At 59.5% G+C, this 23,614-nt stretch overlaps 1 protein-coding gene across 3 annotated transcripts; it reads right to left on the bottom strand.

The window, feature by feature from the left end:
• Positions 1-279: 279 nt before the first annotated feature.
• On the bottom strand, positions 280-22,916 carry SH3GL1 (SH3 domain containing GRB2 like 1, endophilin A2). 3 transcript variants are annotated; one of them, XM_066336025.1, is made up of 10 exons: positions 22,740-22,916; positions 8,650-8,718; positions 8,475-8,547; positions 7,827-7,970; positions 6,322-6,455; positions 5,280-5,438; positions 4,779-4,882; positions 4,006-4,130; positions 3,530-3,583; positions 280-2,156 (listed from the first exon to the last, which is right to left on the bottom strand). In XM_066336025.1, the coding sequence occupies exons 1-10, from the start codon at positions 22,782-22,784 to the stop codon at positions 1,960-1,962; spliced, it is 1,104 nt and encodes a 367-aa protein (XP_066192122.1). In that variant the 5' UTR covers positions 22,785-22,916; the 3' UTR covers positions 280-1,959. The 3 variants fall into 3 exon arrangements, with proteins under 3 accessions (XP_066192122.1, XP_066192121.1, XP_066192123.1); XM_066336024.1 differs by having other exon boundaries at positions 3,530-3,586; XM_066336026.1 differs by lacking the exon at positions 3,530-3,583.
• Between the last annotated feature and the right edge of the window lie 698 nt (positions 22,917-23,614).

A 23,614-nucleotide genomic window follows, 5' to 3' on the forward strand; every position in this document is an offset into this window, starting at 1 on the left:
TTGATTAAAGAGCAGTTCCTGAGCTGCAGGCTCCGCTGGCTGGGGACACGCTGGCTTGGGGACATCCCGCCAGGGGCTGGGCCGAGGAGATGTGTCAGGGAATTCCTCCCTGGGAGGGTGGGGAGGCCCTGGCACAGCGTGCCCAGAGAGGCTCTGGCTGCCCTTGGATTCCTTGGATCCAGGGCTTGGAGCAGCCTGGGACAGTCCAAGGTGTCCCTGCCCATGACCTTCCAGGTCCCATCCAACCCAAACCATTCCCTGAATTCCACCACGCAGCTGTTAGAAAGAAGAAAACATTTAATACTTTCGTTCAGAGATACAAGTCAAGAATTGCGGGTCATCATTTTTTTTTTTCCCCTTAAAACCAGGAGAAACCATTACAAAAAACCAAAAAAACAAAAAAACCCCAAAAAACCAAAAACCAAACCAAACAAAAAAAGCCCAGACCCGGTGAGTTGTCCCAGCTGACAGAACGCGTTTCCATCCACCTGAGCGGGAGGAGGTGTCCCCGGGGTCACACCCACGGGGCCGTGCCCGGATCAGATCCTGGCAGAGGGCTGGGATCAGGGACAGGGGAGCTGCAGCCCTGACACAGCCTGTCACAGCCCTGTCACAGCCTGTCACAGCCCTGTCACAGCCCTGTCACAGCCTGTCACAGCCCCAGGAGGGGCAGATCCACCTCTGCAGCCAGGAAAAACCACGGGGAGCTCTGCAGCCAAATCCCAGCCAGGACAAGGACAGCTGAGGGCTCAGGGGTGGCAGAAGTGACACCGAGATGAACCATCCCTTTTCCCAGCAGTCCAGGGGCACAGGGGTGTCACCCCCCAGGGAGGTGGCTGTGGGCAGGGTGGGGGCTCGGGGAGGCACCTGAGGACAGGTGAGCTCCACGGGAGGGACGCTCGGGCCAGGGGAACGGGCAGAGGAGCCACAGCCTCAGCCCCAGCCCAGGGACAGCCCGGGCTGTGGCCCAGCTCCTCCACACGATCCTCCAGGTCAAACCTGGGAGAGCTGGGAGCAGGAGAAGCCTGAGCTCCAGGGAAATCCCCGAGGGAGCAGCGTCCCCTCGGGGCTGAGCTCTGTGGGGAGGGGCCAGGGGACATCGCTCCTGTCCCCGCAGGATGGCAGGGACGGCTCCGAGTGCCAGCAGGGCTCAGCCCCGGCCCTGCAGGGCTGCCTTAGTGTTCTCCGCGGGTTTAGTGTTGCTGGGGCCCAGCCCTGCCCCGGGGCCGCGTGTCCCTGCCCTGTCACTGAAACATCCCAGTGTCCAGGACACATCCCTGCTGTCCCACTGCCACATCCCTGTGCCCAGGACACATCCCTGCTGTCCCACTGTCACATCCCTGTGTCCAGGACACATAACTGCTCTGGCACTGACCCATCTGTGTGTCCAGGACACGTCCCTGCCCTGTCACTGTCACATCCTTGTGCCCAGGACATGTCCCTGCCCTGTCACTGCCACATCTGTGTGTCCAGGACATATCCCTGCTGTCCCACTGTCACATCCCTGTGCCCAGGACACGTCCCTGCCCTGTCACTGTCACATCCCTGTGTCCAGGACACATCCCTGCTGTCCCATCTGGCTCATCCAAGTGCTGGACCCAAAGGAAAGATGGGAAGTGGGGAGGGACAAGGACAGGGACAGGGACAGGGACAGGGACAGGGACAGGGACAAGGACAGGGCAGTGCCGACAGCACAGCCGGGGCTGGGGGCGCACAAAGTACCGAAGTTCAAGCACCAGAAGGACAAAAGAAGAAAAAAAACCAAAAAACAAAAAAACAACAACACCAACAAAACAAAAGAAAACCAAAAGGAAACCAAAAAGGAGAAGGAAGAGAACGGAATTGCCGGGGAAGGGGCCGCGGGACCCTTCTGCTTTGTTCCCTGGAGGCGCCGGGCCGCGGCAGGCGGCGGGAGGAGCCCCTCGGAGCCGGGGACACTCGGGCGGGGCCGCCGCCCTGTCACTGAGGTAGCGGGACCAGCACTTCCACGTAGTTGAGCGGGAAGAAGCCGGAGTGGCCGTGGATCATCCCCTCGTACCAGTTCTCGTCGATCTGGTTGGTCAGGGTGATGATGTCGCCCTCCTTGAAGCCCAGCTCGCCGTCGTTCTCGGGCTCGAAGTCGTAGAGGGCTTTGCAGCAGGGCTGGTCCAGGGGGGCTGTGGGGACAGTGGGGACACTCAGCGCCGCCCCAGACACCCGCCCTGGCACCCGGGATTCCTGCCACGGCCTCTGCCCCCGCCAGCAGGGGCAGGGCTGCTGCCAGCCCTTCCCTTGTCCCTCCAGGGGCTGGTGGCCCTCTCCAGCCCCTGTCCCAGCACAGATCTGCCTCCAACACGCCGAGTGCTGCTCCTGCCTGCACCTCCTGCGGTCATCCGGCCTCAGCCCGACCACTGACAACCACTCATCCCTCTGGAGAGGGCAGAGGCTGCCCTGGAGCTCAGGATGGGGGCTCTGGAGGGGTCACCCCACACCTGAGGGTGAAGGAGGGACAGGACAGCAGCTGCTTCCCTGGCCACGGGGCTTCAAACCCGTGAGCAGCCCCCCAAAACTCAGGAGAAGCCCAAAATCTCATTTCCCCAGCTCAGCTCCAGGACTGAAGCGTCAGCTCTTGGCTGCCAAGGGAATTCCTGTGGGATTTCCTGCTGCTCACTCTGTGCACTGACATTTTGGGGCTCGGCTTTGGAGCTGGGAGAATCCCAGGGGGAAGGGACAGAGCTAAAGGGAGACCTCCAGGGTCCCCCCCGCCCTGCCCACTGTGCTGGGGCTCTGGGAATGGCAGCACATCCAGCTGCTGAATATCCCTGGAGTGCCCAGGGCTTGGAGCAGCCTGGGACAGTCCAAGGGGTCCCTTGGTTTCCAAGATGGTCTCCAAGGTCCCTCCAACCCAAACCATTCCAGGATTCCAGAACCCAGAGCAAGGAGGGCCCAGCACGAGAGGAGCCCTCAGACATCACCACAAGCAGCAGCCAGACGAGGATGGGATTGACAGAAGTCCCCAGAATCACCAGGCTGGTCCCACCACCACGGCCCTGCTCCTTCCCAGCACAACAGCTCCAAGCCCCAGCCCAGCTCTGGGATCCCCAGGTCCTGCAGGAGGAAGCACGGACCCCACAGCACCCCAGAACCCTGAGGCCCAGCTGGGAGCACAAACTGCATGAGCTGAGGCTCTGCCTCCTCCCTCCAGCCTTCCACAGGGACACGGGGAGCAGGAGTGGGAGAGATCCAGGCTGGGTGCTTGTGAGAACAGGGAAATCCTCGAGGTGTCTGATCTCTCCTGGGAAAGCCCCTGATCCCCACGGATCAGGATTTGGGCGCTGGGAGCTGCTGCAGCTCCTCTGGGTGAGCCAGGCCCTGTTATTTTGGGGCGGAGAATCCCACGGGAGCGTGGCTGGGTTAATTCTGGGCTCAGCTCAGGCTCAGCACGGAGGGATGAGCAGCAGCTCCAGGGAGCAGCAGCAGGGAGGAGCAGCCAGGAGGGACGGGGAGAGGAGAGGCCACACACGGAGCAGTGCAGAGGGAGGAAACTCACGGATACTCCTGACGGAGGCCCGGGACGGCTTGTCCGACCGGAAAGAGGCGGAAGCTGCTTCCAAACAAAAGAGAAACATGCTTAAACCACGGGACACAGGGACAGGCAGGGCCCCAGGGTCTGTCAGGAGGAACAGCAGGGCCCCATGCTGTTAGGAACCGCAGGGAGCAGGGAGGGACGGATGCAGAGGGATGGAAGACAAGGAGGGAAGGAGGCTTTAGTTTTCCTGTCTGGCACTGGCAGCGAGAGGCCCAGGCTGGAGACCCCTCTGGCACGTCCCCCAAAGCCAACACAGCAAAGGCTCCTGGGTCCCAGGAGAAAAGAACCAATCTGGAGGCATTCCTGAGGCTTTCCAGAGCCACGGGCTCGGGCAGGAGCATCCAGCACACCAGGATCGGCCTGTGCAGGCAGAGCAGCTGCCCTCCTTCCCTGGGACGCTGCTCCAGAGGCAGCAGCAAACACCTGGGACACCTCACCTGAGACTTTGGGGGTGGGGTTGCAGGAGAAGCCCCCGTTGGACTGGTCGGTGTCCCTGAAGTCGTAGGTCTCCCTGGGCTTGGGTTTGTATTCCCTCTTGGGGCGTGAGGAGGCCTCCCTCATCCTGCACAGGGAAAAGAGACGTGGGTCAGGGCACAAGGGACGGGACAGGATGGGATCAGCACGGTGCTCATCCTCCTGGGGGCTGCAGGAAGGGGTTTGGAGACAGGGATTGGTACAAGGCCCCGTGCTGGAGCCTTTGGAAGGTGGGACTTGCCCAGGGTTTGGGACCTGCTCTTTGAGAGGGCCCACACATCCCAGGAGTGGCCATCCCAGGAATCCCACCGCTGTGGAACGCTCAGGAATTCAGGCCAGCAGAGGACACTCGTGCTGTAGTTTGAAAGCTCAGACTCGGCAGGATCCTCCCAGCTCCTCCCAGCTCAGAGCTGCGCGGGATCCACTCGGCAGTTTCTCCCAGGAGGGGAGAGCAGCACTGCCAGATCCCCCCAGAGCGGGGAGAAAGAGGAAGGAGAGGTGGGACCAGCCAAGATTTGGGCTGCATCAGACACCCCACTCAATTCAAACCCCACCTGGAACAGCCAAAGGAACTGGTTTTTTCAAGGCCAGGCTGGACAGGGCTCACAGCAGCCTGGGCTAGTGGAAGGTGTCCTGCTCCACGAGCTCCCTCCCAACCCCACCCACTGCTGGACTCTGACTCCAGGGGGGATTCAGGTGTCTCCAGAGGAACCACAGGGATCAGGCCACGACTCACCTGCGCTTGAGCTTCTCGGCGAGCTCGTCCAGGATCTGCACGGCCTGCCGGTGGTAATCCAGCTGGGCGTCCACCAGGGCTGACAGCTGGCTCACCTGCTCGATCTGGGGAAGGGCCAGGCTGGGATCAGCACCTGCAGCCTCCTGCACAGCCCCTGGGGCTGCACTGGGCCACGGGGAGCCCAGGGAGAGGTTTGGGATTTGGCTGAAGCTGAGCAGGACAGAGCCCATTTCCTGCCACTCTGAGTCTGCCAGCTGGGAAATCCTTCCCAAAGCCTTCCCAGCTGTGTAACCTCCCAAACTGACCACCCCAAGAGCCTGTTTGGGCACGGGCTCTGCTCAGCCAAGAGCTGCATCAGGGCTAAGGAAAGGCCTGTCCCATCACCCAGCTCTGGGCTTTCCCAGAGCAGACCCACCCTCGGGAGAAGAGGGAATTGCTGTGCAATCAGGAGATCCCACCCCAGGGCCACAGAAGCCCCCAGCCCCGTGCTCCCACACTCACATCTGTCTCCAGGAGGTTGTGCATGCTGGTCTCTGCCACTTCCTTGGACTCCTCGAACTTCTCCATGGCCTGCCGCAGCTCCTCGTCGGGGATCTTGCCCTGCCGCTTCTTCTTGTAGTCGAAGTCCAGGCGCCTCCCCTCCAGCTTCTTCAGATGGTGCTGGGGGAGGATGGGGAGCACGGGGAAGAGGGAAAAGCCACAGGCTTGGGAGGGCAGCTCCAGTTACAGGCTGAGTTCCCTGCTGTCAGAAACCTGATCTCCTGCGGCTCCCACCTTTGCTGCAGGTGGGAGAGAGGCCCCGGGTGTGCTGGGGGAATGATTCCAGACCCTCTGCACTGAGGAAGAGGCTGCAGAGCAGCCCAGGGCTGCTCCTCACAGAGGCCTTTGGGGAAGGTGAAGAGCTGTCCTGCTCCTCTGAGCTCCCCAGGAGCTGCAGGATCTCAGGACAGCAGGAATGTGGCCTCTGGGCACTGCACCCCTGGAGCTTGGGCATGTTTAAAGTATCCCCAGGGAACTGAGGCAGCGCTTGGGGATTATTTCACCCAGGACACCACTGGCAGTGAAAACTCCCTCAGGAGACCTGGCCGAGGAACTGGAGGGTGGGATGGATCCTGTTCCAAAGCCTGGACTTGGCTGTGTGCAGCACACAGGAGCTGCTGAGCTCCCTGTTCTCCCAGTGAGACCCCGGAGGGCTCCTTGGGATGCTGAGACCTGAGGGGAGCTTGGAGCTCAGATCTGTCCCATCTGGAGCTCACAGCACTAAGAACCCAACTCAGCAAGCCCAGAAAGGGTGTTGGGATGTATTCCCAAGGCACCCTCCATCAAACATGGCAAACGAGGAACCATTCCAACCTGCATCCAGCCTTTTGGGCTGCTCAGGAGCAGCAGGAGCAGGGAGCAAGTACCAGAGAGTCTGGAGGGAGAAAACCCACAGAGTGCAGGGAATTCCTGCCAGCCCCTGGCTCCCACCACTGCAGAGCAGGCACCAACAGCCCCAGAGAGCAGGGAGATGAGGAGAACAGCACAGAGGGGGAGTGCTTACCTGGATCTCTTTCAGGTCCTTGTCACACAGGTTCTGCAGGGGATCAATGAAGTTCTGTTTGACCTCGATGTCCAGAGAGTCCTTGACCTCGGCCAGGCGCTTCATGGACTCGCCGGCGTCCAGGAGCGCGTCCCCTGAGGGACAGGGACAAGGCAGCAGGCATCAAACACTGCCCCACGGGCTGCAGGAGGCCACTGCGTGTCCCAGAATCGTGGGATGGTTTGGGTTGGAAGGGCCTAAAGCCCGTCCAGTCCCACCTCCCGCTGTCCCAACTGCTCCAAGCTCAGAGTCACTCACTGAAACTGTTCAGTCCCATCCTTTTCTAAGGCTCTGGGACACTCTGACACTTTGCCCAGGCAGACCTGCACAAAGCATGTTCACTGCTGGGTTTTAGGGCAGAGGAAACATTTAGTGAGGAAATTATTCCTGTGCAGCTTTGGCAAAACAACACAGCAGTGCATGAACACAGGAAAACGCACGAGTGAGAGAGAGGGTCAAGGGAAAACATCTCTCCACTGTCCAGATGGAAAAATCAATGGACCAGAAGTGTTATTTCAATTGTAATAACTCTGAAAAACCTGGAAGGGAGGGATGGAGTCCTCGACGCTGCTTTAAGGAGGCCATTAAGGAAACAGAGTTCAGTGTGTGCTCCTAAAAGCTTCCTTCCCTTGCTCTCCTCAGCCCCTGAGAGCCAGGATTGATGCAGAGCCCTGAGCTGGCCAGGGAGGATCTCCAAAAATCCTCTGTCAGTCTCCAAAGCAGCCAGAGGTTTTTAATTTCCCTGAGGCCAGGCAGCTCCTCCCTGCCCTGGCAGGGCCAGCTGTGCTGCCCCGGGACTGTCACGTGCTCTGGCCGAGGTTCAGGGGATTAGAACTGATGTCAGCACAAGGCTTCACCCCCTCCTCCCTGCCAGCCACACGTGGCTACACGGAACAGCCACACCACAAGATTTCTTGGCTTCAGCCTCCCCACGGAATCACAGCGAGGTTTGGGCTGGAAGGGATCCTCAGGAGCTGTGTGAGTCCCAGTTTTGCTCTGTCCTGTTCCTGCTTTGCTGCTCAGTTCACAGGGGAGTTTTTATTTTACACGCAAATCTATCTCAGAGGTTAATAAGAAAGTGGATTGAGATCCAGGGTACCTGGGATCACAGAATGACAGAATGGTTTGGGATGGAGGGACCTTAAAGCCCATCCAGTCCCACCTTCCATTATCCCAGTCTGCTCCAGCCTGGAGTGATCCCTGTCCAGTGAGCCCTGGACACTTCCAGGGGCAGCCACAGCCTCTTTGGGCAGCCTGTGCCTCACCCCGCTCACAGGCAGGGATTTTTCCCAATCTAACCCCAAACCTCCTCTCCTTCCCTTGGAATCTGCTCACTCTGGAAGCTCCTGAACCCCTTTAATCCCCCCACACGAGGTTCAGCCAGAACCCCTCCAGAATTCCGAGCGACACCTCGGGAGTGACGCAGGCGCCTGCCCCGGCCCCGCCCAGCCCCGGGGGACACTCACCGAAGTTGGAATCCTCTCCCAGCTCCTTCCCGTAGCGGATCATGCACTCCCCCAGCAGCCCCTCGGACTGGGGGTACCCGGGGTTCTTCACCTGCCCGCGGATCTTGGACATGGTGTTCAGCATGCTCAGCTTGGCTCTGGAAGCTGCCGCACACAAACGCCTCAGTCTCTGCCATCCCTGCATTCCCTGCAGCCCTCAGCTGCTGCCAACTGGGATTTTGGGGTTTTTTTTCCTCCCCCCCGCTCCTTGGCTACACCCAGAGCCAAGAGGCTCCTTTGTTTCCATCCCCCAGAAATATCCCTCGCTACGAGAAAAGGGTTTTTTTTTTTTTTTTTCCAAGCACGAAGCAAAAATAGTTCCCTGCAGCGTGGCCAAGGAAGGCCAAAGGAGTTTCCCCAGCCCTCCCAGGGTCCCTGGAGTGCTCCCTGGAGCAGCTGCCTGGAAGGATGCAGGGCTGACAGGGCCAGCCACCCCTTCCCAGCCCAGAAACACTTTTCCTGGACATTCTGAGAAAAACGGGCCCCTCAGCCTGGCTTCAGGGCAAGAGGGGTGCCCAGATCTCCACCTGATCCAGAGCTGGAGCAAAAGGGATCTCCCTGATCTCCCTGTTTCCCTGGGGAGGGCACAGGGGAGGTGCAGGCCCTCACCTGGGTTGGGCTGGAGGTACTCTATGGTCCTGGTCAGTACTTCTGTAACAGCCTTGCTGGTCAGGTCCACTTTCTGCAGGACAGAGCAGAGCCCAGAGAGGGTCAGCTCAGGGGTTCAGCCAATCCCACAGGAGCCACGGGGAGATCTGGGGGATCCCTCTGGCTCCACACTCACCTTTTCCATCTCCTTGAAGTCATCGTCTAACTTGGTCCCTTCGGCCCCTCCGACCTTCTCGCTGACCAGCTGTGGAGAAAGGACAGGGGAGGAGCATCAGGCACCGACTGAACCTTCCCCGGGAGGGAAAGGGAACAGGGACGGTCCCCACAGCACCTGCAAGAGAAAGGAGGTGACAGGAGCAGCCCAAAGCCCCTCAAAGAACCCCCCAAATCCCTGAGCCCCCACAGCTCGGCTCAGCCAGGGTGTTCCTCCCCAGCAGGAGCTCCCCAGAGCCCAGCCCACGGCTCCAGCTCCAACGCCTGCTGCAGAAAACAAGCAGCAAAAGCGTCTCTCAGCTCCGTCTGGAGCCAAGGACTCCGTTTCACACACGGCAAAATCCAAGTTAAACAGGGAATGAACACACTCAGCAGCCAGCACACAGCAGCCTGGGCAGAGCACAGCCACCACTCACTCTGCAACTGCTGCAGCAGCCCAGGATCTGGGACAAGGGGATGGATTCTTTGCCAGGGGAGATGTTGGATAAGCTGGGAAGTCAGGGCTCGTTCCATGGGAAGGTCTCAGCGGGTTCTTGAGGGGATCTCTGGGTCCAAGACCAGCCCCAGCCCCTGATGAGCACCGTCACCTGCCCAGGGGTCACCAACACCTGGTAAATCCTGCAGCCCAGGCAGGGGAGTGCTCCCCTCCCAGCCCTGTGCAGGGGAACAGCAGTGCCTGGGGACGCAGGACACGGGAACTGGCCCAAACTGGAATCGTGGAATGGCTGAGCTTGGAAAAGACCTCCGAGGTCATTGACCACGTTCACCTCTAACCCCTGTCCCCAAGTGGCACATCTGTGTGGTTTTTGGACACCTCCAGGGCTGGGGACTCCACCACTGCTCTGGGCAGCTGTGCCAATGCCTGGCCATCCTTTCCATGAACAAATTTTCCCTGATTTCCAATCCAGACCTTCCCCTGTGCAACTTGAGGCCGTTTCCTCTTGTCCTGCTGTTCCCTGGGAGCAGAGCCCGACCCCAGCCTGGCTCCACCCTCCTGTCAGGGAGCCCTGAGCAGCAATTAGCGATTATTTTGCCCCACACAACAGCAAATTCCCCATTCAGACATCCAGAGTGGTCTGGGAAACCTGGCAGCAGCTCCCAGGGCTCCAGGCCTGCCCCAGGGCACTGCCAGGATTCCTCCTGTTTGTGCTGAAAACTCCAGATCTGAGTGAACAATCAGGTTTGTTTACTCCAACATCAAATATTTGATTTTTATCGAGGCTTTCTTCCTCTGGAACACTCCTGCTCCCGTGGGGTTACAAAATGGGGCTGGATGTTTTCTGAGGAAGAGGGGGAGGGATCCCTTTGGGGAATTATCCAGGTTCACAGACACCAAACCAGGGGAGGGGAGGGGAAGGGAAGGGGAAAAGAGACAGGAAAGGGAAAAAAAGCTCTCCTGGTTTCCCCAGCTCTGGATTTCACTCTCCTGCCTTAATTCCCTGAAAAGGGACACAGGACACAGGCAGAGTGAGCCCGGCTGGCCAATCCCTGTTCCCCGTCCTGCTCCATGTCCAGCCAGCCCCTGGAAGCAGCTCCAGTGAATATCACCGCCCCCAGCTGCCCGCAGGTGGAGAACCCATCCGAGTGTGATTTCCTGCTCTCCCTGGATGCCTGCTGCCCTCCTGGGCTGCCAGCACACAGCCCAGCCCCGAGCTGGGCAGGCACACTTCTCTCTGGAGCCTGGAGAACATCCCGGGAGCAGCTCCAGGCCTGCCAGGACAGGCTCAGCAGGGCACAGCTCTGCCCCAGCTGCCACCCCTGAGCCCTGCCAAGAATCCCACAGGCAGAACGGGATCCCTTCCACCCAGGTCACACCTCTGGCGGCCTGCTCTGCTCCCTAACACACCTGGGAAGGGTGCAGCCATCCCAAGCAGCTCCAATCCCACTTTTCTCCCCGGATTTGTGGCCTGGGAAGCTGTGAACAGCCCCTGCCAGGACTCTGCTCCGAGGGGTCTGTGTGCCAGGCTGGCAGAATCCATCCCCACGGCGATTCCGGAGGCTCCACAGCCTCTGGAGAGCCCAGAGAAGTGAAGGAGGCAAAAACCCCCTCATTTCCAGACTAATTTAATCCTCCTTTTGACGTCCAAGAAATGCTGCTGCTGCCCTGCTGGGAGGGAATAATAAGATTGAGGTTCTCTCCCTGCTGGCTCTAATTAAACTGGGAGGCGTCAGCCCAGGAGGAGAGGAGGAGGAGGAGCTCCATCCCACATCCCCACGCTCCCAAACCCCTCAGGAGGGGAGACAAACCAACAGAGACCCCCCAGACACCAGCCTGGAGGAGCTGTCACCGGCTCCTTGTTTAACCTGGAGCTTCAGGACTCGGTGGGGAGCCAAATCCCCCAAGTGCCCCACTGTGCATCCCCCCGTGCTGCCCCCAGAGCGGCTGGGAGGGATGGGAAGAGGTGCCTGCCCTCCTCTGGGAAGCACTGACCTCTCCAGGATCCAGGGAAGGAAGGAAGGAAGGGTTTATCCACACGCTGCTTGGCTGAAGGGAACGGGAAGGCAGCTGGAGGAACGCTGCTGCCGCAGATTCCAGCAGCCCTTCCCCCAGGAAGCAGCCATGGGGCTTTTTGGAGGACGTGCTGACGATTCTTCTGCATTTTTATTTCCTGAGCAGCCAGGAGAAGGTTTGGGATACATCCCTGTTCCCCTGGCTGGGGTCTAACCTCTCCTGAAGCCAGGCTGGGAAGGGATGGCACGAGCAGACAGGGAAATGGTTAAAAACCAAGCCAAACATTCCCTGGGAGTGGGAGAGCAGAAGGAGCCTGGCCTCTCTGCCCTGTGCACGGGGCACATCCAAGGGCTCACCCCGGGAGCAGCCACAGCCTCGGGACAAACACTTCCCAGAGCAAATATTGGCCCAGGGCGCTGCAGCTGGGTGGCAGGGCCAGCACAGACCCAATCTGCTCCCTGCTCCTGGCAGCTCAGTGCCATTTCACCTGCAGTCCCACCCTCTGGCCCGGCAGGGAGCACAGGGCTGAGGCAGCCCAGGAGCCAGGAGTGCATCCCTCACCTCCAGCTGAAAGGATTCAGCTCCAGAACGGCCCAGAGAGCTCCAGCTCCAGATCAGGGCACAGGGAGGTGATCCAGAGTCCTGGGCTCCTGCAGGGAGCACTCCCTGGAGCCCGGCACACAGCCAGGCTGGTCCTTGGGAGAGCTCATCACAGGGATGGGACACGGCCCCTCTCCAGCCCAGGCTGCTCCATAGCTTCATCCTGGAGCTCCCGGGGAATTCCTGCAGATTCCTGGGCAGGGCTTTAGGGATGGGAACAATCCTGACCTCCCCTTGTGCCCAAAGTTTGGGGGAAGATCCCAGGGGATCAAAGGGGTTGTTTGGAGGAGCTGCTGTGGGGCCAGGGGAGAGGAGAGGCAGGAATGGTGTGTGTGTGCACGGACAGGGGCAGGAGGGGTGCACAGGGATCCTCCTGGCAGCTGCACTGGGAGGGGAACACGGGAATGCTGCTCCCAGCTCCCGGGAAATTTGGCTGGGATGTGCCCGGGTAAATTCAGGAGCACGGAGGATCAGGAGAGATTTTGGGAGCAGAGGTGGGCAGTGCCAGCTGGGGAATTCCTGCATCCTTCCAGGTGCAGATGTGGGACAGATGTGGAGAAAAACAAACAAAAAAAAGAGGTGGTTTTTGGGCTGCACCATCAGCAAAATCCCTGATGAAGCTGGGAAGGGGCCAGCAGCCAAACCTCCCCAGCTGAGGAGCTCCTGGAAAGCTGGAGAAGGGCAGATTCCAGCACAGCCACCCTGAAGGGCTCATCTGCCCAGCTCATGGATGAGGGAGCCTAAGCCCGTGTTATTTCCTGCTAATCACCAGCTTCCCCACGGGATTTCACAGACCTCATTTTAATATTTTCCTCTCCAGCCTTTAAATATTTTAAAACGGAAAATTATCCCTAATTCCCTCAGCCTCAAACAAGCAAAAACACACCAAGAGAAACCCAAAAAAAATCAGGGTTTTTTTTTAAAAAACTCGCTTTCTTTTTTTCCACCGCAGTCAGCCCTATTTATAACACATCAAACATTCGCCATCCTCGCAATCAAAACAGTTCCCTACAGCCGACTGAAAACCTTTTTCCTGCAGACTCTGGGGTATCAAAGCCTTCCTCTTCCTCCCCTCCACCCTCCCAACAGCAAGTTGCCCTCAAGAAATAAAAAAACAAACCCAGAGGAGAGCAAACAGAAGCAGCTCTGCCCTTGGCTTTCCAGCCCAGGGGGAAAAGCCAACCCACAAACGCAGGGAAAAGGGGTGGGAATGTTCTGAGCCCCCAAAGCTCGGCACAGACACCGAGGTGAAGGAGTCCAGGAGAAGCAGGGTTAACTGGGATGGCTGGTGCCCATTTCACAGATTTCTGGGGTGCTCTGTAAAACCTAAACAGAGGCACTGCCACCTCCCCAGCTCAGCAGGGAGGGACTCCCTGGTCTGCTGCATTTTGGGGCACCCCCATCACCCCACAGAGCCAACGAGACCCTTCCCAGCTCCAGGTGTGTGAGTTTGAGCTTGGGAACAGAGCAAAGGGCTTCAGTCACTCAGCCAGAGGGGCCTGGCAGTGGCAGGGCTGGAAAGCCCCCAAAACTTCCTGGAAAAACCCACCAGTCCAGCTGCAGCACCTGGAAAAGCCTGGGGGTTCTCCTGGGGTGCCCCACACGGCTCTGCTGCCACAGAGGCTCCCTGCAGGACCAGCTGGTCCTGGGAGGCATCCTGGGCCATCCTGGGATCCAGCTCTGCTGGGCTCAGCTCATCCCAGGATCCAGCTCAGCCCATCCCTGGATCCAGCTCAGCCCATCCCTGGATCCAGCTCAGCCCATCCCTGGATCCAGCTCAGCCCATCCCAGGATCCAGCTCAGCCCATCCCTGGATCCAGCTCAGCCCATCCCAGGATCCAGCTCAGCCCATCCCTGGATCCAGCTCAGCCCATCCCAGGATCCAGCCCTGATGCCATCCCAGGATCCAGCCCTGGTGCCATCCCTGGATCCAGCCCAGCCCATCCCTGGATCCAGCTCAGCCCATCCCTGGATCCAGCTCAGCCCATCCCAGGATCCAGCCCAGCCCATCCCAGGATCCAGCTCAGCCCATCCCAGGATCCAGCCCTGGTGCCATCCCTGGATCCAGCTCAGCCTATCCCAGGATCCAGCTCAGCCCATCCCTGGATCCAGCTCAGCCCATCCCAGGATCCAGCCCTGGTGCCATCCCTGGATCCAGCTCAGCCTATCCCAGGATCCAGCTCAGCCCATCCCAGGATCCAGCTCAGCCCATCCCAGGATCCAGCTCAGCCCATCCCAGGATCCAGCCCTGGTGCCATCCCAGGATCCAGCCCTGGTGCCATCCCAGGATCCAGCCCTGGTGCCGTCCCCAGAGCAGCAGGCAGCCCGGCCTGGGGTGAGCTGGGCACACCCACGGCACAGCTCACACTGATCTGAGCAACTCCTGACCTACTTGGAGGAGAAGAAAACAGATCACAGTGTTTATTGTGCTGAGAAAGGGAGGAACAATTACCTCCAGCACATTCCCAAGTCCCCAACGGCTGCCCCATCCCTGGCAGTGTCCAAGGCCAGGTCGGATGGAGCCTGGAGCAGCCTGGGACAGCCCAAGGTGTCCCTGGCCCTGGCACGGTGGGACTCTGTGACCTTCACGGCCCCTTCCAGCCCAAAGCACGCTGTGATCCCGGGGTGTCTCACATCCCCTCCAGGCAAACCAGAGGAGCAGGAACAGCAGCTGGAGCTCTCTCAGGCTCCAGCCCCTCGGAGCTGCTGGCTCCCAGTGTCATCCCTCTGGATCTGCCCTGCCTGGGGACACCTGGACACTCCAGCAGCCTCTCCACTGTCTGATCCTCCTGCCTAACAGCTCCCAGGAACATCTCCCCTCTGTTATCCAACCCTCTCCTGCAGTTCCCTCCCTGCGTTTTCCCCGTCCCCATCTCCCAGCCCTGGCTGAGGCTGGACCCAAGTGCCAGGGCTGGGCTCCGTGATGGAACCATGGAATTGCTGCCTTGGGAAGACTCGTGCCAAGGCACTCGAGGTGCCCGGCCGCCTCCAGACACGTGTGCAGGGAAAACGTGGCCGGGAACACCCCGAGCTTCCACCCCCTCAGCAGCTGAGACTGGGATCCCTCCCCTCCCCACAGCGCACAGGAATTCCTTGCTGTGGAGCAGGAAGGTCAGCCTGGAACAATGAACTGCTCCTTCCCTTCCCGCCGAAGAGGAAAAGCTTCCCGGCGACCTCGGGGCGTAATCTTATCCCGTGGAAGCGCAGGGAAGAGCTGCACAGGCGGTTCTGCAGGAGCCACCTGCCAGCCCTCCTCCTCCTCCTCCTCAGCATCGGGTGACTCATCTCCATCCAGCAGATGGGCTGCAGGAATGAGGACAGCGGGAATTAAAGGCAAACCCGGGATTTCAGCGGGGCCGCTGGCAGCCAAGGGCACGCCGAGGATGCTCCGCAATGCAGCTGCTCTTCCCGGCTTTGGGAATTGCTGCTCTCTGGGCTGCGGGGCAGAGCTCACACCCTGACCCCTGGGCACCAGGCTCCCACCGGGGCCGTCTCCCAGCTCCCGGTTCCAGCAGGACACAGAGGGCACGGCCCTGCCCCCGAGCAGACTCATCCCTAAGGATGGAGGTTTCCACAGGAGCCTTGGAATGCTCCTGCTGCAGGGATGGGGGCACCTCCCAACAGCCTTTTGCCTCCTCTTCTCTCCTGTTATTATTTCTCACAGGCTCTGAACCAAACCAGACACAATTTCTACTCAGCTGGGGGGGAAAAAAAATCATGGAACTGGGTCAAGTTCCAGGGAAAACACGAACGTGAAGGGAAGCAGCAGCAGCTCCTCTCTCCCAGCAATGATTTCCCCTCGCTTCCACTGACTCCAGCAATTGAGAGGAAGTTCATTAAAGTGAGGGGAAATGTGGAATACCGGCCTTGCACCCAGACTTCCTGAGCAGCCTCCCCGTGTCCCATCCCAGGGAATGACAGCCTGCCTTTCCCAGAGCTGCTGAGCCATCACTCCTGGGCAGCTCCCAGGGGAGCAGCAGCTCCGAGCCCTGCAGACCTGGAGCTGCTCTGCTGCTGCTCCCGAGATGGGACAGAAAAGTGCAAAGCACTAAAAGTGCCTCCTAGGAAGTGCAATCCTTGTTTTTCCCAGCTGCAGGAAGAGCAGGCAGCAGCCTTGTCCTGCAGGCAGCATTGGGAGTCTGCTCGGTGCTCCAAGGGATTTTCCCAAAAAAAAGGGGGAAAAGAAGGAAAAGAGGGTGTAAGACACCTGTAAAAAACCACCTCCCTGAGGTGCAGGGCACTGCTGGGGTCACCCAAAGCGAGGGTACAGCAGGAGGCAGGAGGAGCTGGGGAGGAGCCAGAAAACCTCTGGATCTGCAGGATGAAGGGAGCTGGTGGGACACAGAGAGCTGGTGACACGCAGAGCCACTGGGACACGGCTCTAGAGCCACCAGGGAGATCAAAAAAGATCCAAAGGAAGGCAAAGTGCTGCTCCTGGCTGGGGCTGGGCAGGACAGCCCCGAGCAGAGCACGTCTCACACGGGGTCCCGGCCTGCAGGGACATCAAAGGGGACACAAACACAGGACACTGCCAACACCCCTTCCCCGGGCTGGTTTGAATTCTAGGAAAAGCTCCGTGGCTATCAGAGCACAGCACGGCATCCTAAGGAAAGGGAGAGTGGGGAGGAGCGACCTCAGCATCCCCAAGGCTGCCAGGAGCAACCGGGGCCGGCGTGGGATCAAACTCCTGCACCAGGAGCTCCCCTCCCAGGGACTCTGTCAGCTCCCAGCCCATCCAAGATGCTGCTAAATCCAGTTTTTTTCCCCTCACTGCACATTAAGACTCGTTTTGGAATGGTTTAAACGGGGTAAAATCCTCCCCCCCAGCACTTGGCATCACTGTGACCTCCCTGCCCCTGCAGGCAGAGCCAGAGGCGGCCCAGAAATCCTGGGAGATGACATTTGGATGATGTTTTATCTCAGGCAGGCACAAAAGCCAGGGGCCTTTGCCCTTTAGAAGTGCCCCCAGTACAATCAGGAGGAGCTTTACTGGGACAGGAGCTCCTCCAACATCTGGCACTGCGGGTTTGTGCTCCCCCAGAACCACGGACACACGGCAGCAGCAAACAAGATGGTTCCTAATCCAGGGAAGAAAATCAGGGAATAAAACTCACCCCAGCACCTGCTCCTGCAGTGGGTTTGCTCTGGGTGTAGGGAACTGTTTACCCCTTTTCTGCCTTTTTCATCATGAGGGTGGCAAAATCAAGTTTAAACGCAGCTAATCGTGGGCTGCCAAACGAGGTTTGGTCAGGAAAGTGGTTAATAAATTATCACTGGAGGATAGTCTGGCCCAGCCAGGGGGTGCAGCAGGGTTTTCAGGCCCTAGGATGAATTATGAAGCATTTTCTCAATTAGGAAAAGCCCTTTAAAGCTTTAATCATGCAAATTTAACCTTCTGTCTCAAAGACAGAATTTCATTATGGAGATGTTTAACTCATCTTTTTTTTCCCCTTTGTAGCAGAAAAGCAATTTAATTAGTGACAGTACCATGAACTTTATTAATAGCCAGGCATTAGGAGATCCTAAAATTCCCAGTGGCTTTAAAAGGACTGGCTCTATTAATTAGCTATTGGTGGCAAGGCTGGAAGGGGGGATGTTACAAAGCTTTTCTGGGAGCAATCCGGATTCTCCTGACGGATTCTCCATCCCCTGGGAGAGGAGCAGCACCTCGGGCACCTCCAGGCACTCCCAGCCCCAAAACCAGGAGGGGAACCCCCAGAACTGCTTCATCCCTGAGCCACTGAAGGGATGGGGCTGAGAGGGGACAGGAAATCTGAAAAAAAATATTAATTGTCACTTTTATAATCCCAGGGAGAGGCCGAGGTGGGCTGGATCCTGCACTGAGTCCTGCCATGGAGCAGCCGAGGGAAAGGGAAGCTCTGGGATGCTGCGGGGCTCTGCCAGGCCCATGACTTGGATCTTTCCCATCTGGTGCAGGGAGGAAGGCTGGGACACAGCCACGGCACAGCTCAGAGGGAGCAGGGAATCAGCCTCCTGCCTGCTCCCACTCCGGGCTGCACACCCCAGGCTGGATGGATCCTGCAGTGAAGGGTGGGAAGGAGCAGGGACAGCGACCTCGGAGTCTTATGAAACACCCCCAGGGCTGGGACACAGCGCTGAGTTTCCATGTGAATGAGTTCAGCTGGAATTACACAGCCAAACCCGTCGGGATCAGGGATTTATTTTATCTCTGAGCTCTTCAGCAGTTCCCCATCCTGCCTGGGCAGCTCCGGGAGGGACAGCAGCAGCAGGATCAGCCCCTCACACCCCAGCAGACACCAATTCCCTCCCCAGGGACAGGCTGGGCTTTGGCACTGGGATTTCTGCAGTCTCAGGCAGGAGGAGCTGCCCTGCTCCCTCCCCAGCCCCTGGAATTCCCACAGGGAAGGAGCCCTGGCAAAAGGCACTGGCATACGCAGGGATGGGGAGAGGAGGAAGAAAGGGAAAGAAAAAAACAAAACAAACCAACAAAACAACAAGTGCTAAAGAAATGAATCAGCTTTTACAAGGCAGGCTGCCTGAGCTCATCCCCATTTTGCTCTTTCCCAGGAGGAAAGCAGTGGCAGGGAAAAGGGGGAGGAAGGATTTCCTTCCGCTGCGTCCAGGAACCATCCCCTGTGCCATCAGCTGGATAAATCCAGGATTTCAGGCAGATGACGTGGATTCAGCACGACCCCCCCAGGCCTGAGTCACGGATCCTGCCCTTCTCCCAGATTCCCCCAGCTGCAGGAACAGGATAACACTTTCCCTGGCTGACATCAGCCACGGGAAGGGGAGCGAACGGAGCAGGATACGGAGAGCTGGAGTTCCCCAGCTCTGTTTTCTGCCTTCCAGGAATCAGAGCTCCTGTTACTGTCAGAGCTGCAAAAACAACCTTAAAGAGGGGGAAAAACCGATTTATAGGAAACTCTGGAGAGAAACAATCCTGGAAAAATGAAACCTGCTCGGATGTGGGGCTGCTCAGCTCCAACAGTGATTCATCAGCCAATTCAGGGCCGGGGTTTGATGCCAAATCACCCAGGAGGAGGAGAGGGAATCCACAGGGAAATATCCTGGCTGCAGGTTTTCCCCTGGATGTGGCAGAGGCACCTCTGTGAGTGTGCAGCCAGGCCTGAAGGGATGCACTGGCACCTCCTCCCTGTCTCCAAGAGATTTGGGGACACTCAGCCTCTGCTTTCCACCTGCCACACCTGGAATCATGGAATGGGCAGGGCTGGAAAAGAGCTTTATGAGCACTGAGTCCAGCCCAGCTCCAGGTTCAGCACCGTGTCCCCAAGTGCCACATCCACACGGTTTTTGAACCCTCCAGGGATGGGGACACCGCCGCTGCCCTGTTCCAACGCCTGACAACCTTTTCCATGGAAAAATTTGCATGAATATCCAATTTCAGCCTCACTGAGGCCTCCTGTCACTTGTTCCCCGGCAGGCTGAGCCCTGCCCTTGCAGGGAGCTGTGCAGAGGAGTGAGGTCTCCCCTGAGCCTCCTTTTCCCCTGGATCTGCAAACACATCAGCAGAGCTGCAGGCAGCCAGGGGAGGATGCTTCGGGATGGATCCTGGATTAACTGGAAAGAGAACGCCAGGAGCTGCAGGAGAATCCAGCCCAGGTTAATGTTAACACACAAACATCAGGTGCTGAGGGACAGAGGTTGGCAGGAGGCTCCAGGCTGGCAGGAATCAGCAAAATCCCTCGACTTCCCAGTCCAAATTCCCGTGTACAGATAAGGAGCTTAGAGGCGATGCTGCCAAATCCCTCCCACAGGAATTCCCTGCTCCCCTCTTTGCTCACAGGGTGCTGAGGCCCCGGCACAGCCTCCCAAAGATGCTGTGGATGCCCCATCCCTGAGGTGTCCAAGGCTGGATGGGGCTTGGGGCACTCTGGGATAGTGGGAGGTGTCCCTGCCCATGGAATGGGATGAGCTTTCAGGTCCCTTCCAACCCAAACCATCCCAAAGACACCTCCTGCCTCCAGGACAAAGCCTGGAGAGGCCAACGGGAGCAGGGCTGAGTTAATATCAAAACACCCAAAACGGACAACAACAAAAAAAGAGCTTTTGAAAGAGTCATCTGAGAAAGGGAAGAAAAACCCCACGTTTGAAACGTGCTCCCACGTTTGAAAGTGGAGCAACGGAGTCTCCACAGAGAGAACCTCGGCTGGGGAGGGAAGAAAGGAAACCCAAGGAGAAGTGAAGGAAATCCCAGTTGGGCAGCTCCAAGAGCAGTGACCACAGAGGCCAAAGAAAAGGGGAAATGCCCTCACTGTCACACGGGCTCCGGGAGCAGATGCCACAGCAGCACCTGGGAGGAAGCTCCCAGGGCACAGGAACCATTCCCTGCTGGCCCTGGGAGCACAGGAACGGCAGGTCCTGCTGGGCTGAGCTGGCTCTGGAGCACACCCCGGGCTGGGCAGGGAGCGAGGGGCTACTTATGGTCAAAAATACCTCTGGGAGCCTCGGGAGCTGTCACGGAACTCAGGGAAAGGCGTGTGTGTCGAGGGCTGCTGAGTTTTAATTAGCACTTGTCTTTTCCCCCTCTGGAGGTGGAGGAGGAGGTGGCCGGGCTCCTGAGGCCAGCAGGGCTCAGGCTCAGCTCTCACAGGCGTTGGGAGCACGTCAGTCCAGTTTGGGATGACAGCAGAGCCCCAGACTGCCTGGGGGTGGAAGGGACCTTAATCCATTCTGTCCCACCCCAGCCATGGGCAGGGACACCTCCCACTGTCCCAGGATGCTGCAAGTGTCCCCTGGGCACTGCCAGGGGGGGGAAGGAGGTCTCCTCCAAGCCAACCCCTCCCGTGACCCACGGGAGCTGTGCTGGGAATCCTGGTGCTCCCACACACACCGGGCTCCGCAAAGGGCAGCTCACACCAAGCCCTGGATTCACTCTCCTGTCCCTGGAGAGCTCTGGGGCTGCTCCTGCTGCCGGGTGAGCCTGAGGCAGGCAGGATTCCGGGATAACCCCAGCCCTGTGTGCTGCTCCCCAGCCCTGTGACACCCCCAGCGTTCCCCCTGGGATTCCCCCGGGAACAGCAGCCTGTCCTGCCCACTGCCTGGGAAGACTCGCAGGATTTCAGGATTTCCAGCAGTTTGTCCAAAACCCAAACGCTGCAAACGAAGCTGTTTCTACGCCAGAAGGTCCCTGTGAATCCCAAGGCTGGATGGAGCAGGCAGGATTTCCCACCCCGCTCCCAGCTGCTGCTTTTCTCCCCCTTCCTCAGAAGGTTTTCTCCAGCTTTCCTGATTTTTTCACAGAGCAGTCTGCAGCGAACAGGCAGAACCTGTTCTGGACACACTCTGGAGCTGCTCCTCATCCGCAGCATTTGCCAGCACGACTCAGATTTTATTTATTATATTTTTTTTTTTTTTCCAGGATACTCCGGGCTCTCTCCTGCGTGTGGGCGCCCGGCTGCCTCACCCAGGGGAGACGTGGGCTTGGAGGAATCACATGGAGGAGGCCCACGAGCCCAGCCCTGCTCCCTCTGGATCCTGGAGAGGGATCCCAAACCCTCCGGGGTCCCTGCACACCCCACCCCCGGCCCCGTTCTCCTGCAATTAAGGACAGACGTGGAACAAAACGTAACGTTTTAGGAAAGATCTTCCACATGTTGGGCTTTGGCAGCGTCTGATGGTTTGAAGGGAGCCAAAAAATAACTAATCCTCCCCTCCTTCAGCCAAAGGCTGAGTGGGACCAGAGGGGGGAAAGGGAAGAAAAGGGGGAAAGGGAAGAGGAGACCAAAAAAATGGTCAAACTGGAACCAGCGACTTCCAGTTTCCAGTCAGAGCATCTCCAAAAATCACAGACATCTCTGTCCCTGTCCCCAGAGCACTGCAAGGGGGTGGCAGCACCTCTGCAAGAATTTGTGATTCCTCCGAAAAAAAACGATTCCATCAGGAGCTTAAACTGATATTTTTGGGTTTAGGAACACGTTAGTCCTGAGTCACCCAAGGGTTTTCACCTCCTGACACCAGCACGGCACATCCCGGCCGGCAAAATCCTCCCACACCGAGCTCCCAGCACGACCTTTCCCCAGGGGAGTTGTGGAAAAAAAACCCACCCTGCCATCATTTAGTGGGTTTGGTGGGAAAGGGGCTGGGGGATGACTCCAGGAATTTGTTCTTTCGCTTTGCTGGGTAAATAAAATGGATTTGGGGAAGCAGAGCCAAGGAAGGAGGTGACACACGTCGCACACAGGGGTGGGATGGGTTTAAAGTCGGTGATGGAAAACACGAGCCGTGCCAAATTTATCTGGAATTTAAAACAGGGGCAGGAAAGCAGCAGCAGAGGGGGATTTGTGATTCCTGAATCGTTCCCAAAACACATTAAAAAAACCCCCTCCCAACTGTGAACAGGAAACAGCGGGAAGGATAATTCTGCTCGGGGGGATTGGGAACGGCCACCCCTCGTTGGAGGGTGAAGGAAAAGGTGTTTATGAACCTTGTTTGAGGCCGATTCCCACACGGAATCACGGGACGGTTCGGCTTGGAGGAGACCCGAAAGACCCCATCCCTTTCCCCTATTCCCGGCTGCTCGGACACTTCCAGCGACGGAGAATTCGGGGAACAGCTCCAGGGACGCCACACGAACTGCGGCCTCCATCCTTCCCCGAGGGGCCTTTTCCGCACTCCCCGGGCCGGTCCCGGTGCCCGGGGCTCCCCCGCCGCTCCCACGGCCGTGTCGGGCCCGGTGCTACCGGAGGGGTTCGGGAAGGGGCGGCGGCCCCCAGGTGACCCCACGGTGTCACCCCCGGAGGAGTTTCCCTGCCCGGTCCGAACGGGAGAACGGGAGCGCCAAGGCCGGGCTGCCCGAGGGGACCCAGCCCCGGGATCACCGGAGAACCGAGACCGGGGGACACCGGGCGGTGCACGCCGGAGGGGAGCGGGGGATGCCCGCACCGGGATGCCGGCCGGGGATAACGGCAGGGATGGGGCACGGCCGGGGTCTCCGAACCGGTACGGGGCGAGCGGCCTCCCCGGAGCCCAACCCGCGCGGGGTGCCGCTGTCTCACCTGGGTCGCTTTGTAGAACTGCTTCTTCAGCCCCGCCACCGACATGGTGCCGGTGCCGGTGCCTGGCCCGGTGGCGGCGGGGGCCCGGTGCGCGGCCGGCGGGACCTGGCGCGGCGGCGGCGGCGGGAGCCTCGGGAGCCGCAGGACGCTCCGCCCGGCCCAGCCCGGCCCGTCCCCGCCGCCGCTTCCGCCGCCGCCCGGCCCCGCCCCCGCCGCCGCCGCCGAGCGGCCTGCGCTGCCAGCGCGGCCCCTGCCGGCCGGGCGGAACCGGAGCGGCGGGGAGGATCGCTCTGTCGCCACAGGCGGGACGGGCGGTGGTGTTGGGAGCCGATTGCGGCGCAGCCGTGTCTTTCCCTCGAGGGGCCCGGCACCGACCGCGGGGAGCGGGCCGCCTGTGCGACACGGGGACAACCGGGCCGGGACCTCCGCCGTAGTTCTGGGGGGGAAGTGGGCCGACAGACGCTTCCAATGGAAAACTACGACTCCCAGTATCGCTCGCGACGGCGGCTGCGCCTGCGCCTCGCGCCTGCGGGCGCTAATTGGCCGCCGGTGCCGCCGCCATTTCGCGCGTTGGCTCAAGGCCCGTAGTGGCGCGGCGGGCGGCAGTGCTGGCTCCGCCCGGTGCTGCGGACAGGCCGGGCCAGGGACCGGCCTGCGGCGGCCCCGTTCCCGCCCGGTGACGGGACAGGCCTCGGGCCCAGGGCCAAGCGCCCTTCGGCATCCCGCCGGGCCTCTACAAAGCCATCCAATCAGCGCCTGCAGCGCGCCGGATTGACAGCCTCCTTCGCCAATCGGCGGCGCCCGCGGCGGGAGCGAATCGGAAGGCGAGACGCAGCGGGGAGTGCGGATGGGCGGGTCACGTGGGGCGCGCTCCG

The sequence above is a fragment of the Sylvia atricapilla genome, chromosome 26 (genome assembly GCF_009819655.1).
Source record: "Sylvia atricapilla isolate bSylAtr1 chromosome 26, bSylAtr1.pri, whole genome shotgun sequence".
In the NCBI taxonomy this organism is placed as follows: Eukaryota; Metazoa; Chordata; class Aves; order Passeriformes; family Sylviidae; genus Sylvia; species Sylvia atricapilla.